Source organism: Periophthalmus magnuspinnatus, chromosome 22 (genome assembly GCF_009829125.3).
Source record: "Periophthalmus magnuspinnatus isolate fPerMag1 chromosome 22, fPerMag1.2.pri, whole genome shotgun sequence".
NCBI lineage: Eukaryota > Metazoa > Chordata > Actinopteri > Gobiiformes > Gobiidae > Periophthalmus > Periophthalmus magnuspinnatus.
Genome location: NC_047147.1, coordinates 9,348,099 through 9,363,590, shown reverse-complemented (window position 1 = coordinate 9,363,590; position 15,492 = coordinate 9,348,099). Strand labels below are relative to the sequence as shown.

The 15,492-nt window shown below is 37.2% G+C and overlaps 1 protein-coding gene across 3 annotated transcripts in view; it reads right to left on the bottom strand.

The window, feature by feature from the left end:
• Positions 1-2,563: 2,563 nt before the first annotated feature.
• The window catches only part of smoc1 (SPARC related modular calcium binding 1), a 48,400-nt gene continuing 35,471 nt past the window's right edge, over positions 2,564-15,492 (bottom strand). For 2 of the 3 annotated variants that reach the window (XM_033988876.2, XM_055230953.1), the window contains exons 11-14: positions 15,353-15,458; positions 13,954-14,198; positions 13,600-13,641; positions 2,564-4,131 (exon numbers count right to left, since the gene is read on the bottom strand). In XM_033988876.2, coding sequence (XP_033844767.1) covers positions 4,115-4,131; positions 13,600-13,641; positions 13,954-14,198; positions 15,353-15,458 — 410 coding nt within the window. In that variant the 3' untranslated portion in view covers positions 2,564-4,114. The remainder of the gene's footprint in view (positions 4,132-13,599; positions 13,642-13,953; positions 14,199-15,352; positions 15,459-15,492) is intronic. The other variant, XM_055230952.1, reaches the window with a different exon arrangement.

Sequence of the window (15,492 nt, the reverse complement as noted above, 5' to 3'; positions counted from 1 at the left end):
TTCCTTCCCATATCCTGTTCTATGTTCCTTTTTCTGTGTACTGAATGCCCTCCCTGTTCCCCCGATGTGTGTTTTATTGCAAGACATGTGGGGTATTTTGTACATGATATTCCATTTGTGCTCCGACTATATTGTATCTTTTGGGGAGGTGAGTATTTGCCTGAGTTTTCTGTACAGTTTTATTGGCCCGAGGAGGCTTTTTACTCTCACACACCTGGGATACTGTCCTGTAAGAAGTCACTGTCAGAACCTGTTTAAATCAGCTGACCGGACACATCACAGCAACATCACGTGGTCACTCTGAGGAAGATTCTACTGAGCAGTCAAAACTGTCAGATATGAGAACAAACTAAGCCTTGGTCTGAAAAAAGAATCTATTAAAATAAAAGATCAGAAGAACAGATGAACCTCATTGAACTTTTGCATATGTTTAGTATGAAGAATAAAGAAAAGCCTTGTTAATCCTGCCTAATGCTCATTATGTTGTTTTGTTATTTGTTACATTCATTATGTTTTGATTTAACTGTCCTCTTTGGCATTTGCTGTTATGCTCTTTTTTGATATGGACAAATGGCTTTTATTATATTCCACACCCCTATAATGAAACGCTACCCACCCATCTAGAAATAGAAATTAGCTATTTATAACTGCAGGTTTCTCCAAGCCAATAAACACTGGCTGTAAAAGGTTAAACTAATTATCGTGCGTGGGGAATATAACCAAAATCCATCGACAATAAGTTTTAATGAAATAAGTTCAAAATATGTACAAATGAGCGTGCATATGAGAAGTTATAAAATTCCCCTTAGAGACATGCAATGTTTGTTAGGTTTGTTTACATTTTAGGTGCGAGCCAAATTCAGGACTAGATCGTTATGTGGAAGCTTCGAAAACAATTTAATGGGCCTATCATATTTTAATAATATAGTGTAATAACTTTTCATTGTTCATAAAAATGTGCCAACATTGTCAGCATTTTTAATATTAGTTCATGAGTTTGGGGTAATGATTCCTGTAAAGAGGCAACATTTAAGAGCATTATTGAAGCTTTACATGGGTTGTGCCATTAAGAATCAGATTTATAGCACAACAAGGCAAAGTACAACATATTTTAAGAGAAATCATGCTTTAAGTAACTGTCCACCTGCAAGCTCCTGCAGCTGAGATCCCCATTATGGTGGATACGCCTGTCGAGACAATGACCTTTGACCCTGAGCCTTGGTCCCCCAGGAGATGATCTCGCTGCCCCTTTGTTCGAGCAGGTGCTGGTGTGGGCTAACCAAAGCATCATAAACAAATGGTGAGCAGTGTACCCCTTTACCCCCACTGCTAATGTTTGGCTAGCGCACAAGCTAATGGACCTCTCCAATTACCTGTAATGACGTTTGATCTGCTGCTAAGTGTTTCAATGCACACAAAAGATGGAGAAAAATCACACAAGATTACTTATCATTATTACATATTATAGCTTGCTGTATTAAGGCCTCAACTGAGATTTAGATTTAAAAATACTAGTTGCAGATCTCCGTCTCTATAAGGCCCAGAAACACCAAATGTTTTTAACGTTATGAAAGGGCAAAATAAAAAAAAAACATGTGACAAATATGTTTCTAGTATCTGTTTTATATTTAAATGAGTGACAGTGAAATAAACTACACTTGTTGATCCAGTTTTGTCTAGTATGTAGTGCTGATTGAGATTGCTACCACAAGGGGGAAGAGTGAGCAACTTTTGTTCCTTATGGCATTCCTGCACTACTGCCCTTACATACACACCTGCACAGACAGAGTACACACAGGGCGCATGGGGATCCTGTGCAGCTCTTTTAGCAGGAGAGTCAGATGTGTGTGTAAAATAAGGCTGAGTTACAGGTGAGAAAGAGGCCTTTGTTACACTGAAATACCACTAGTGTTTGATCTTGATTTGGTCTTGTGTTTGTCAATGGAGCAATGTCCACTGGACCTTTGCATCATGACCAGCTGGGGGCACTGCTGCACTCCTGTCCTTGATCTTTCTTGCAGCTCAGAGTAAATGTAACGTTGGCTTTTTAGTGCTTTTGCTTTAGTTTCATATATTAGTATTCTTAAGTTTAATGAGGTAAATGTATTATTTAGTTTTGATATTGTTTTTATACACCTGCATATTTCAGGTTAACTAAATACATGTAAATGCAATAATACAATTTTAAACAAATGAGAAGAATAAAGAAAATACTTCAAAGACAGGTGAAGGATTCTGGCTTGTATTGCTCTTATCTTGGCCTCAATAGAAAATACCTTTGTTGGGAAACATCAGAAGAGCACATCTTTCTATAGTTTAATGCTTAAAAATAGTCCACTCTTCTGCAGATGTACTTTCAGAGGATAGTTTGTTCTTATATAAACACAACGGTAAACTTTTTTAAAACAGTTTTTATACACAGAAAAGTACTGCTTCCTCTGAATTACTTTTAAAAGTACTATTTCCTCTAGATTACTTTTAGTGAATAAAAGATAAACATGACCGCGACTATACCTACAGAAAGAGCGTCATCATTAGAACAAAACCCACTGCAATTGTCTAATTCATACAGCAAATTGCTCCCAAATATGGGCAGTTTATTTTTTGCATTAAAAACATATGGGTTGCGTGTGCTCAGTTATTTCCCAATTGTTCTGTGTTTTATATGAGAGACAGGCAAGTCCATGTGGCAATCAATGAAGGAAAAAGTTATTTAAAAAAAAACAAAAACACATTTTTCAATTTCAGTTCAAACACTATCCCCATGCTTTATCACAATATGCAATAATCACAGGAATTTTGAAAGTAGCAACAATGTTGGTAATTTACAGAATAGGAGTTCACATTGTTTAGTGAAGAAAAGAAGAAACTGAACTGAAACACGGGAATGATAACCAGACACAGGAGAGGAAACATGGAGACTGGTGATTAACAGATATTTTGTTTAGCGTCTGACAGAAATAAACACCAAAGGACTCACTGTTGTGTCTGCTTTTCTACAGAAAGTTTACTAAACGCAACATTAAGATGACATGTGCCCCTACTATGCAATAAAATGAACTGTGGGGCTTGTGAAGACTATCAAGCAATGTTTAATGCTGAAATGCAGTGGATTCTGTGAACTAGAAATGATCTGTATAAAATGTGAATGAGCCCAATGGTGTTTTCTCTCCTCCGGTCTCGTCAGCAGCTGTCACCACCAAATGGCACGCAGCTTTTGCTAAGAACAAGAAACTGACAATGATTCCTAAAACTTTATTGTAACAGGGCTTGACATTAACACTAAATATACCCACATGATGTTTGATGTACAGTTTCATTCAGTCCCACTAGTCACTTTGGCCCTTTGAATTCTGTGCAAAACCTGAAGATGTGAGACAGACCTCTACTTTGTCAGTGTTTAAATCCAGGCTCAAACGGTTTTGTTTAACTGTGGATATGACTGAAAATTTGGGGTTTTTTTTTGCACTCTTCTCTTTTAATGTTAATCTTATGATGATTATTTGTGTTTTTAGTTGTTTGTATTGAGATTTTAAGGTTTTTCTTATTCTGTAAAGCAGTTTGAATTACAAATTGTTGGTCTTTTTGGTCTTTTTTGAGTCAGGCTTTAGTCCCGGTCGAGTCCAGGTTTAATTTTAGTTTAGTCTCAAATTGCATGCAAATTTTACGGATATTTGCTAGTCACCTGGGAAAAAAGCAACAAAACAGTTAGTGTCAAGCCCTAACAGTTACCCACAATACATTTCTTCAAACTTCACTGGGCCTCATATGAAACAAATGTAGAATTTACACAATTTATTATCCACACAATTATGAACACTGTTTTTACAACACAATACATTAGACAGGGAAAGTGTCAAAATCAGCTGTAGCTCTTCCAGTGGTGAGCCTGTCTTCTTCACAAATATATTCTCATTTTAGACCTTCAGTCTCTTACACACACGCATACAGTACATATGAGTACGATGTTGGGCCTGGGGAGGAGAAAGTGCAAATATTTCGGCGCTGTTTCACTTGTTTTCATAAATTACAGGCTTCATATTTCAGCTCGTGTCTTGGGTTTTCCTCCACGCAGCGCTCGGACAGGTGGGGTCCCTCTGTGCTCATCGTCTCCTCACACCAAACGACCGACTGCCAACGCACACACACAGACAGTGGGGACAAAGGACACATGTTAACTGAGCGGGCTGAGTGGACAGGTCATGAAGGTAAATGTCTTTTAGATCTAGATTCAGGTAAAAGGTAAACAATCCAATGTGTAAATCATTTTATAGGTAAAAATCAAAGGTGGGTAGAGTGGCTAAAATGTGTACTCAAGTAAGAAAACTGTTACTTCAAAATAATATTACTCAAGTACAAAGTAATGATCCATGAAATGACTTAAGCTTTAGTAAAAATGGTAATGGTAAGGGTAATTACAGTACATTTGTCTGAATAATTATTAATTTTTAAATAAATGTAACTGAAAATACAATATGAATCAAATTATGTAAAAGATTAGATGAGTGGCGCAATAAACCCAAATGTTCAAAATGCCATAATAAATGTTTTATCACTTATAGTTGAATACTTAGGCGTATTCACAATGGAAAGAGTAGCCAAACTTTATTGAAGTAAGTAAAAGTGTAAAAATATATTACTCAAGTAGGAGCGAAAGACTGAAAACATATCGTGAGAAGTACAATTTTATTTAAAAGTTATGTAACCAAGTAATAAGTGTATCTTAAATTACTACCATTTATACTACAGTAGGCCAGTATCATTCACTGTTGGGAGTGGTAAGCTGCTACTACTACAGGTACAGCTGCCCTGGTACTGAATGACATAAACATGGCTGCTATTCTGCACCAATGGCCTCTCTAATCACCCATTGAAATGTCTTAATACAATAGTACACACTTGCAGATGGGACTGAACAGCTGACTTTCATTCAAGCCTCAAGTCTAACCTATATATAGCTATTTTGGCACACATTCGTTTTCTGTCATATTTTGAAGCGGATCAAAGTCTTGAAGCTCTCCTCTGTATAAACCCAGAATTTCCTACCCCTCCACTCTCTGACGTCATGAAAAAGACTAGTAATAAGTTAGAGGATGGTTGGTCCTATAAGTCAAGTTGTTTTATGTTGTCTTGCATGTGTTTTCAAACCACACTAGACAAAAGATGAACTCCTCTCATGAATCAGACGGGTGAGTTTGGGGCTAAGATATGAACAGCAGAAACACGGAGAGGAGCTGACACAGGCGGGAGACAGAGAGAGACAGATTGCTTACAGATGGTGTTCAGAACATTGCAAGTGTCCAGGGTAGCATAAGTCAGATACTTTTGTGTTTAAATCTCTATTCTTTTATTTGTAGTTGAGCTATATTATAATTGGCTTTACCGCTCTAGCTTTTAATGGGGAAATAAATGAGAGTTTGTGCTGGACATGCTCTCAATCAGGCATGTGAAAGGACATATCTATCTTGGCCGCGTCCCGTTTCTGTTCATTTGCCTCCTTGATTCCTTAGCTATAAACTCTCTCTCAGTAAATTTGACAGACAGTTGAGGAATCAAGGAGTCAAATAAATAAGTGAACAGATACGGGTCTTGTCTCAATGCACTGATTGATTCCATTGGCCCCAAAACAAGTTTCACAAATTGTTGCTGAAGAATTGCAGGAAATAACAACAAATCATTCAATCTTTGTTGGTTGTGGAGATGTCATGATATAAAAAATTCAAAGCATCTTTTGAAATAGTCCTGTACAGATAATTCCTTGGCTCTGTACTATATAATACATGTATACAACAATGTCATTTTGAACAGTGAGTAGTGCAGCTAAACAGTAAAGTAAAAGTATGAAGTAGGCATAAAGAAGTACTATCTTTTTAAAGCAATCTTAGTAGGATTTTGTATTGATTTTGTATGCAAAACTGAATTAAGTCATTTTTCCCCAAGCTCTGGCCAAGTATCACAGGCAATGCAGTGACTCTACTCAGTAACTCCAATGAATTTAAATGTAACTAGTTAAATTACATGTCTAGAAACTCTTACAAGTGCAGGTTTTAAAAAGTACTCCAAAAAGTACAAATACCACAAATTTCCCCAGTGCTACCTTTTAGTATAGAAGTGAATTGTTTTTTTATTTGACACTTCTAGTTTGTTGTACCCCAAGTTTTCCTCTCTTTCTTGGCCCACATGAGCCCTGTAGCAGCAGCAGGGGGTGGTTAGCTGCAGGTGTGTGTCTGTCAGAGCTCCTTCTGTTCCTGTGAAATGGAGGTGCAGCTGATTTCATTGGACTTTGAGAGACGAGGTTTGAACCCCAGACTCCACCGTGTCACGCACTGCACGCCTTTCACTGCTCCATAAATCACATGTTACTCCACAGACAGGAGCTGTGCCGCTGGATCTGTTTTCACATATACTTTGAGTGTGCCAGATAAAAGATTATAGCCTATTGTGTGGAATCTATAATAACTAATATGTATAGGAATAGAAACTAGGCTATTACATTACAAGTTAAAATGTAATTTATTTTCCCTCATATTTATAAGTCAAGATTTTCTGTTTGATTTTATTGTGTCTTTTCCAAAAGAAATAAAAAATGTTATTCAATATTTCATAAGCATTAACAAGCCAGATAAAATTGAACCCTGCTACTAACCACATGCTTTTATTGGCAAAGGACTGGCAGTAGACGTCTTAACATATCACTGATCAATGACTGAATCCCAATCTTGATAAAAACATAAAAAAGTAGTGCTCAAAACTCGAGTGCCACACAAGTCGTCTGGTTGTCCTTGTCTGGCTGAGAGACTGTCTTAGTTAGTTAGTAGTACTTTTGTAAAAGTGACGCAATTTTGAAGAAAAACACTACATTAGATAGCTATAATCTTGTTTACTCTCAGTGGTGGAAGAAGTACTCAGTTTTGTTACTTAAGTAAAAGTACAGATACTGGCAAAAAAAAATTCAAGTAAAAGTACAAATATCACATGAAAAAAATCTACTTAAGAAAAAGTGTTAAAGTACCTGTTTAAAAATGTCCGTAAACAGTAAAAAGTAAAGGTATTTTGCGCAGAGTTTGAGGTCTTATAAGGCTTCAAATGTAGTGATTTTGATAAAGATTTGTGCTGAAACTCTGCTAAAACTATGACCATGTTGAAAATAAATCCGTCAGCCTTTTCAGCAGGTCTCAAACAATAATAAAAAGTACTTTAATTTTTCAATCCTGTTCAAAAATGCAGTGAGTAGAAAGTACAGATACCTGCTCTCAAATGTAGTGAAGTAAAAGTAAAAATGATCCACTTTAAAATGTACTTAAGTAAAGTACAGATACCTAAACTGTATACTTAGGTACAGCACTTTGCTTTTTTTACTTTATGTTCCACCACTCTTTACCCTGAATAGCATTTCTCAAGCTGTCAACATGGGTTAGCCCTAATATAGTCTTGAAATAGTCCTACTTTATACCTAAATAATATCTGCTGGTACTCGGAGAACAAAATTTTTCCTTAGATGATACTTGATGTGAAAAGTTTTGGAATTACTGCCCTAAAATATTCAGACTTTATCTGTGATCTAAAGTGTAATCCCTCATTTGAATGCTCTGATGTAAGGATATATTCATTACATCTTTTAAGTTTCTTCTCGCCACTCGCCCGGGTCAGGTCTAACCCGTCTTGCCAGGGTGCTGTTAAGTGAGTCCGCAGCCTGACATTTTAATGAGCCCTCATTTGGCACTCAGATAAACCTCTTTGTTGTTTGGATCTTTGTAATTACTCCTGCTCTGTCCAGCCCAGTCACTGTGGACACTGTCTGCAGCATTACCAGCACAAAGCCCCAGCCTCTCCCCGGACACTTCGGCCCCACTTGAGATAAAGAGGTGAAAGCAGAGCCTGTCCTATCGTGAATCGCCCGCTCTCACATGGGACGATCCCATACAGGAGCGCTGGCTTTGGGGCTGGGAATCAAGGGACATGGCTTATCGTGGTGGCAGTGAGGGTACAGGGCTGGCATACAGGGTTTTCAAGGGGACATAACAAGACTGTGTGCTTAATAAATGAAATAAAAGTTCATACGTAGTTTAACCTAAAAGATACAGAGAGTGTGATTTGTCTTAAGTAACTTGCTGCAAAACCATAGTAGTTATATTGGCTATTGATTATTCTGGAAAGGTTCATTGTGTCATATTAATGCAATTTTCTCAATATTGATACGTGTCCAAGTGAAGTTTCATTATGATACTAGTCTAAAGTGTACCTTACATTTAACTATTAGTTGAATGGTATCTGGTTATAATTGTTTTGACAACCCCATGATGCAATAAAGCATTCTTGATCTCCAAACACTGCTACCCCCGTTTACCCTTGAATTCATGGAACTCAGTGTTCTTCCCTGATTACAAAATTAGAAAGATTTGGATTGGAATTGCATTTGGAAAACTACTGGATGCCTCTTAGCGAACAAAGCACAGCATAAACATTTGAAAATATTTGTACTGGGACACAACAGCAGGTAATTTCACCAGTGGAATTTTGGTACATTTTCTGTTTTTCCTACTTCTTATTAAACTGTCCTTCACACATTATAACCAATGCAAACTGATTGCAACCTGATTTTCACATATAAAATTTTCGTGCGTTCCAGCTTCCTGTTATAGGCAATATTTTGAGGACGTTTTACAATTCAAGAGATATAATATTTTGGGGAACGTTTTATAATAACTACACTGTAAGCAGCCTTATTAAAGAAAGATAAGAACAGATAATTTAAGAATGATTAAGGGTTAGTAACTATTATTAAGTAAAACCAGGTTACGTAAAACCTTAATCCCTTAATAAAGTAGCTACTGAGCCTGAATCACTCTTAATTTGTCCTATATGAATTAAGAATTTCCTCAACAGTTACAATGATTTATTTTAAATTGTTTATCAATATGACAATGGTCCTACTTTTTCACCATTCTGAAACCCAGAGATATAGATACTCTGTCCTATGGTCCCATTTTTATATAACGCTTTTAAGGCACTCAAAGTCCTTTACATCAAAGAACAACTCACATACACATACACACATTCATACACCGGTGTATGCAGAAGTGGGGCGCTGGGGGTGAGGTGGGTTAAGAGTCTTGCCCAAAGACACAACGACAGCATTCATGTGTGGGAGCTGGAATCACACCGTAAACCTGTGGGTCAGTGGATCTGAACACTCGACCCGATGATGTTTATGTGGAGAGCCGCCAACCTTCAGATCAGCGGACAAATACTCTACCAACTGAGCTACTGTCACTCCTATAGCTGGTAGTGGCAGTTGTGACCTCCCTGTGTTTACCTCTGTGTTATGAATGGCTCTGATGTCATCTTCATTAAGCACAAGTGTGAGTGGAGTAATGCTCTTGGCTCAGACACACAGGGCCTAAGCAGAGCTGCAGCACTGCTCCAGCCTCATAATGTGTCCCATTCATTCCTATGGAGTGACAGAGATGAGCAGGATACAGAAACCAGGGCTCTCAATATTGAACAGGTTGTAAATAACCACTGTCAAGAATAATTAGTATATGTTTTATGTGCCAGAGCTGAACAGTGTCAATAACTATAAACTATAATAAAACACTGTGTTTGTGAAATCTTGCATGTTACTCCACACCACATGTTTGTATTTATTCAAAAGTGTTTTCCTGAGTCTTTATGTAATTAGCACTTTTGTAGACAACACCATAAACTGTGTAGTGATGTGTTTGTTTTTTCAACAGGCTACTAGCGCTAGTCCCAGGCCTGGATAGTTTCACTGTACATCACATGTCTTGTTTTGCTAATGTGTTGACTGAGCCATTCCCTTTCATAGTCGAGTTAAGTGGATTTGGAATTTCCCCCATTTAAACCTGCTCCTGCCAAATTTATTCTACACGGCGTGTCATAAATATTTCTCAAAATCAATGTTGACTTGTGCAATACATTTCTTTCATTGGCTGCAATATATTTGATTTGGATTATATAAATGTCCATGTTGGCACTGCCACTTTATTTATGATTTATTATGTCTATTCAAATCCAGAGGTAGTTTATTTCATTTCATCAAGTTGTCACAGACTGGATTATTTATTTATAAAGAAAGGGCTTGTGGGTTGAAATGGGCATGTAAAAATATTGATAGGCAGTAACTGAATACATGTACCAAAAATATGTACTCTAAATACTAATTCTGAGTAACTGTATTCCCGTATAGTAATTTCTTTCATTTGGTGGTATTTAGAATACAGTTACTTTCCTAAATTAAAAGAAATACATGGCAGTACTTCATCATGCAATTATGACTTTGAACTGCACAGTATTAGTGAAAAAAAAATTGAAAACACAGCTCTTACAGTGTATGCATGTGTGATTTTGTATCTCTAAGTAGACATAGAAGAATGCATAACAAACACAAATAAACCTGTTTGTAATTATATGTTATGTTTTTACACGATAATTTAAATGCAACTTGGTATAAAAGTATTCCAAGTATTCAGAATGCAGGACCGGTACTCTGATTGAATCATGTATAAGAATATGTTACAAAACACATTTTAATTCAGGTATTCCAGTATTCCAGTATTCTGTAACTAAATCATTTTCAAATTATTCTTCCCATCACTGTTGATAGGCCCACCTAACATTTCTAAAAAAAAAAAAAGTTTAATAAACAAATTTGAATAAAGATTTGAAATACATTGTTATACATACATTGTTATATGTTAATGTATCTACACATATATTTAGTTTTAGATCTGTTTAAATTGGGGTAGAGCAAAACAACAAGGTCTTTATAGTAGAGGAATTTCAATGCAGTGATCAGTGTAATACCTGGCATGTAGTCATACTTGGTATCGGATCAAAAGAAAATTCACTGGTATTGCCCATACTTTTTTACTTTACTTTTTTACTTTTATTGCCCGCTACTTGCCAGACTATAAATTGCTTATGTTTTGTCACATTTATTGATTTATCTACTAACAGTTATTCAAAATGATGATGAGATACTAAATACTAATCAAGTACTTACTTTTGAACAGTACCAGCACTCAACATTTTACCCTCGCATTGTCTGACCACCACACATTATATTCATTAATTCCCACATGTATTTGTTGCCCAATGCCTCAAACTCTATAAACACAATCTCTTGCTTTCTTTTTGCGTTGTGTTATAGCGTGGCCTCTCTCACAGCTGTGCTCCTCTTTGCCTTTAAGGGCCAAACTTCCTCACAAAAGCACGTACCGTAAACTGTAAATATGTCCAACTGCACTGCTGTGACCATCCTGAGCGAACGCCGCACATGATAAGATTTAAAACCTGGCAACGTAAGCCTGACTTAAAGAGATCCAGCCGCTCATACCTGCACTGCTCCCCCGTCCATCTTAGTCAGGGCAGAACGGTGCCATATGTGAAGCACTGGTTTGTTCATCTCTTTTCATTATATGCTACATACTTCAGCCAGTGGTCACATAAAGCTGTATAAAGCTGTCAAGGCAATGCAGCTAGTAGCTTTAACTGCAAGTCGTTCTGTTTACACAAACAAGATGAGTCTATGTCAAGGTGATTTACAGGTTTCTCAACCTCCAGAACTGATTCACTGCTGCTTCTTCATGGTTTCACTGTAGTTTAGATCATGTGTTTATTTACCAGAGACAATGCACATAAAACATTAACCTACACAAAAAAGTTACCTACCCAATAGAGGTCTGTGCCATGTAAAAGCAAAATTGCTCATTTCCACCTGCAGTCTATAGACAGGTTGACTAGTAAGTACAGAGCTGTGAGTGGGGATAGTGGGTAGGTGAAAACAGAAATTGTCTGAGCATTTAAGCCTGAAATACAGGACAATACAAGACCAATATGCTTATGCAATAGCTTATAAAAGTCGATTTTGCATCATTTGTCGTCTTTAACTTGGTGATTATCACAAAGTCACAGTGGTCATTCATCAGGGGAAAAAATATACGCACGATGTCAAACTCCTAACCATCCAGCTGATACAAGTTAGTGGCACAACACTGTAAATACTATATGAGTCCTCTTTGCTTGTTTATCGCTATGGCAATGGTCCTACTTTTTCATCATTCTGAAACCAATGGCTATGGATAGCCTGTTTCTCTCCTACATTTTATATAGCCCTTTTCCTTTTTCAAAGCACTCAAAGCACTTTACATCAAGGAACTACTCACCCATTCACACAAACATTCATACATCAGTGGGTGTAGACACTGAGGACAAGGTGGGTTAAGTGTCTTGCCCAAGGACACAACGGCAGCATTCATCTGTGGGAGCTAGAATCACACCGCCAACCTGTGGGTCAGTGGATCTAACAGCTCTACCAATGATGTTTATGTGGAGAGCTGCCAAACTTCAGATCAGTGGACAAATCTACCAACTGAGCTACATGTATTGGTACATTGGTATTCAACTGAGCTACTGTCACCAAAAATCTTCAAAAATTTTTTCCCCTTTTTAAATCCAAATATTAGATTACATTATGCGTTATGTATTGGTATAGCACCATTTTGTGGACTTTTCACCATTCAAATGATAGAATATTTTGTTTTAAATTGTTAATTGTTATAGCAACGGTCCTTATTTTTCATCATTCTGAAACCCATGAATATGAAGCCAGGAGGGTGAAGATGAGATTCCTTAAGTTAGAGTAGCCTCCTCTCGGCTTGTCCAATACCCGTTCCTGTTTACCCTGGCACTACAGCCCTGCTCAGGCCTGAGAGCTGTGACGTTATGCCCAAAGTCAGCCACAACCGCTCTGTGCCAGCCCCAGTCTAAACACATGACCTCACACGCAAGTGGAGCTGAACCGTCAACCGCAACTGCACCAACGGGACTAATAACAACACATCAACGTATACAGAAGCAGAGAAAATTCAAACTAGATAATAATACTTTTATAGAACTTTGATGCCAAAGAGCAGTATCTCAAATTATTAAATCTTACAACAAATTTTTAGATCTAGTGTGAAAGAAAAAAGTAGGACCTAGTTTTTATGACCTCTGTGTAAACGGCTCATAACACACCATTACACGTAATATTTTCTCAGTTGCTTATAACAGCCAGTAAATCTGTCTGAACCTGGGTTTCTACAATTTATTACATCTAATCAAGCAGAAAAACTCCCCAATGGCACCACACCTAAAAACTGGCTTCTATGCATTTACTTTTTAAACTAAAACTTATTATTGATGATATGGCGACCTTTACATCAAATTATATTATTATGAGCAGTGGTAGAAATACTTAAAATAAAGATACCAGAGTAAAATTAAAAGTATCTCATGAGAAAATCTACTTAAGCAACAGTATTAAAGTACCTGTTTAAAGATGCACTTAATGAGTAAAAACTTAATATTTTTCGCAGATTCTGAGATCTAATAAAGCTTCAAGTGTATTGATTTTGATAAAGATCTGTGCAGTTGTTTTTATTTGTTTATTTGTTGTTATATTTTTATTTGCTCAGATTATGACCATGTTGAAAAGAAACCCTCAGCCTTTTCTGCAGGACTGAAACAATTATAAAAATACTTCTTACTCCCTGATTGGTACAGGCTAAAACTATGAAAGCAAATGTGGCTTACTGAATAGATTTGTCCCTTGCCGTGTCCCTTGGTTTCCATTACCTGCAAAACAGATAAATGCACTTAATCTTTAACATAAAACATATTAACTTGCAACTTTTCTGGTAGGACCTGCTTGTCTGTGTAAATTTTCATGCAAAGTAATAAAATCGTCATGGAGACTCTTTCCTAGCATCTCTATCTAATATTCATTGTACTTCACTTATTTGTCTGTGTCTGTCCCTGCAATGATTTTGGTGAGACAAATTAGCATGACCCCAGCTGGCCTCTGGTTCACACTGGTGTAATGACCTTTGCTTTGATCCTTCTACCTCCTATCTCCTTCTCTCCTTCTCTCCTTTCCTAGCTCCTTACCATCTTTGCCGACGCCCAGGCATCCCTTCAGCTCTTGCAGTGAGATGCCCCGGTCCTTGTTCAGGTCGCAGTAGTCGGTGAACCTTCGCGCACATTTTTTGGGCTTGGCTTTCTTCTTCAGGTATCTCTTAAAAGGTTTCAGCTCCTTCTTGTTGATCTCATGGCTGCCGTTTAGGTCCAGCTGAGCAAAGTACCAGTGCACCACCCGCTCTTCTAAAGTGTGGCTGGGGTTGGGTTCAACAAACCTGGAACAAATCAAGGATAAAATGCTAGTTAGGCTTATTCAATATGCAAAAGACAAGGGACTTTTTCTCCTTCCATAAAACACTACATGACCACGCACAAGTGAATAGCAGATAATATTTTCATAATTCAACAGGGCTGCTTGAAAAAAAATCATAATTAGGATGAGTCATTATTGAAATCATATTTGAAACAGTTATGTGACCTAGTGTCAAAATTATGTAAACGTTTCGTAACTGAATGGAGAAATAATTGTAATCATGATTGGAATTGTATAACTTCTAGCACTATTGTAGGCACAGAATTTGATATAAAAAATAGGCATGCTTTACTGCAAGGGTTGCCAAATTTTAGAGACCTGGGCTCCCAAAATTACCCTACAGCCAACTTGGGATCCTCATTATGGAATAAAATTGATTCCGGTATTAATTTTAACCTGAAAAACATGTTAAAGAAGACATCTTGTGCTTGTGTCAGCTATATAGCTATAATCCATGACACCTGTGGCTCATTATGATATAATTTGGACATTTTCAATCGCAATATTGATTTAAAATGACTTTATGACAGAAACAACTCCACTGACTTCCACGTTAGAAAACTGCAGTGCCCAATGGAACGTCATCACAACAAAGAACCTTAAAGTTGTCGGGACCTCTTATGGATAGTTGCAGATTTAGCTAGCGAGAAACTGATTTTTCTTCATTTTTACCAAAAAGACAATGCAATGCTGCAGTATCCCACGTTTCTCACCAATCAAGAAAATAAAACTGAAGAATGAAGTAAGTACAGAGCAGTGGGTGTATGGCAGTGGTGGTTGATACGGGGTCTTGAAAATTAAAAGAATGAAAAGAAATTAAAGATAGCTCAAACATGCACGAATCACTCCAAATAAAATTTCGAGTGAGTAAATGATGACGGGAAACAACTAGAACATGGTTAAACCGTGAAAATGTTGATTTTGCAGAATAGGCCTGCTTTTAAATCTGTTTATTTGACCTGTTAATTCTGCCATAGGACATGATTTCACTAAACTATATTGTTAACAATATTTAAAAAAATTACGAAACTATGATTATATCTTGAAATAATCTTGCAGCTCATGCCTGGCAGCCCCCATTGGGTACCACTGCTCTAATGTGCCAGATGTACTTACCTCCCACCACCAGAGGGGGCTGGTGAATTTATAGCTTGCACCATGTCTGTTGTGAGGGCATCTAACAGGCTTGTAATGAATTCCACTGTCTTCCCTTCTGGGCAGCCTGAAGACAAAACGGCATGATTACATTCTGCAAC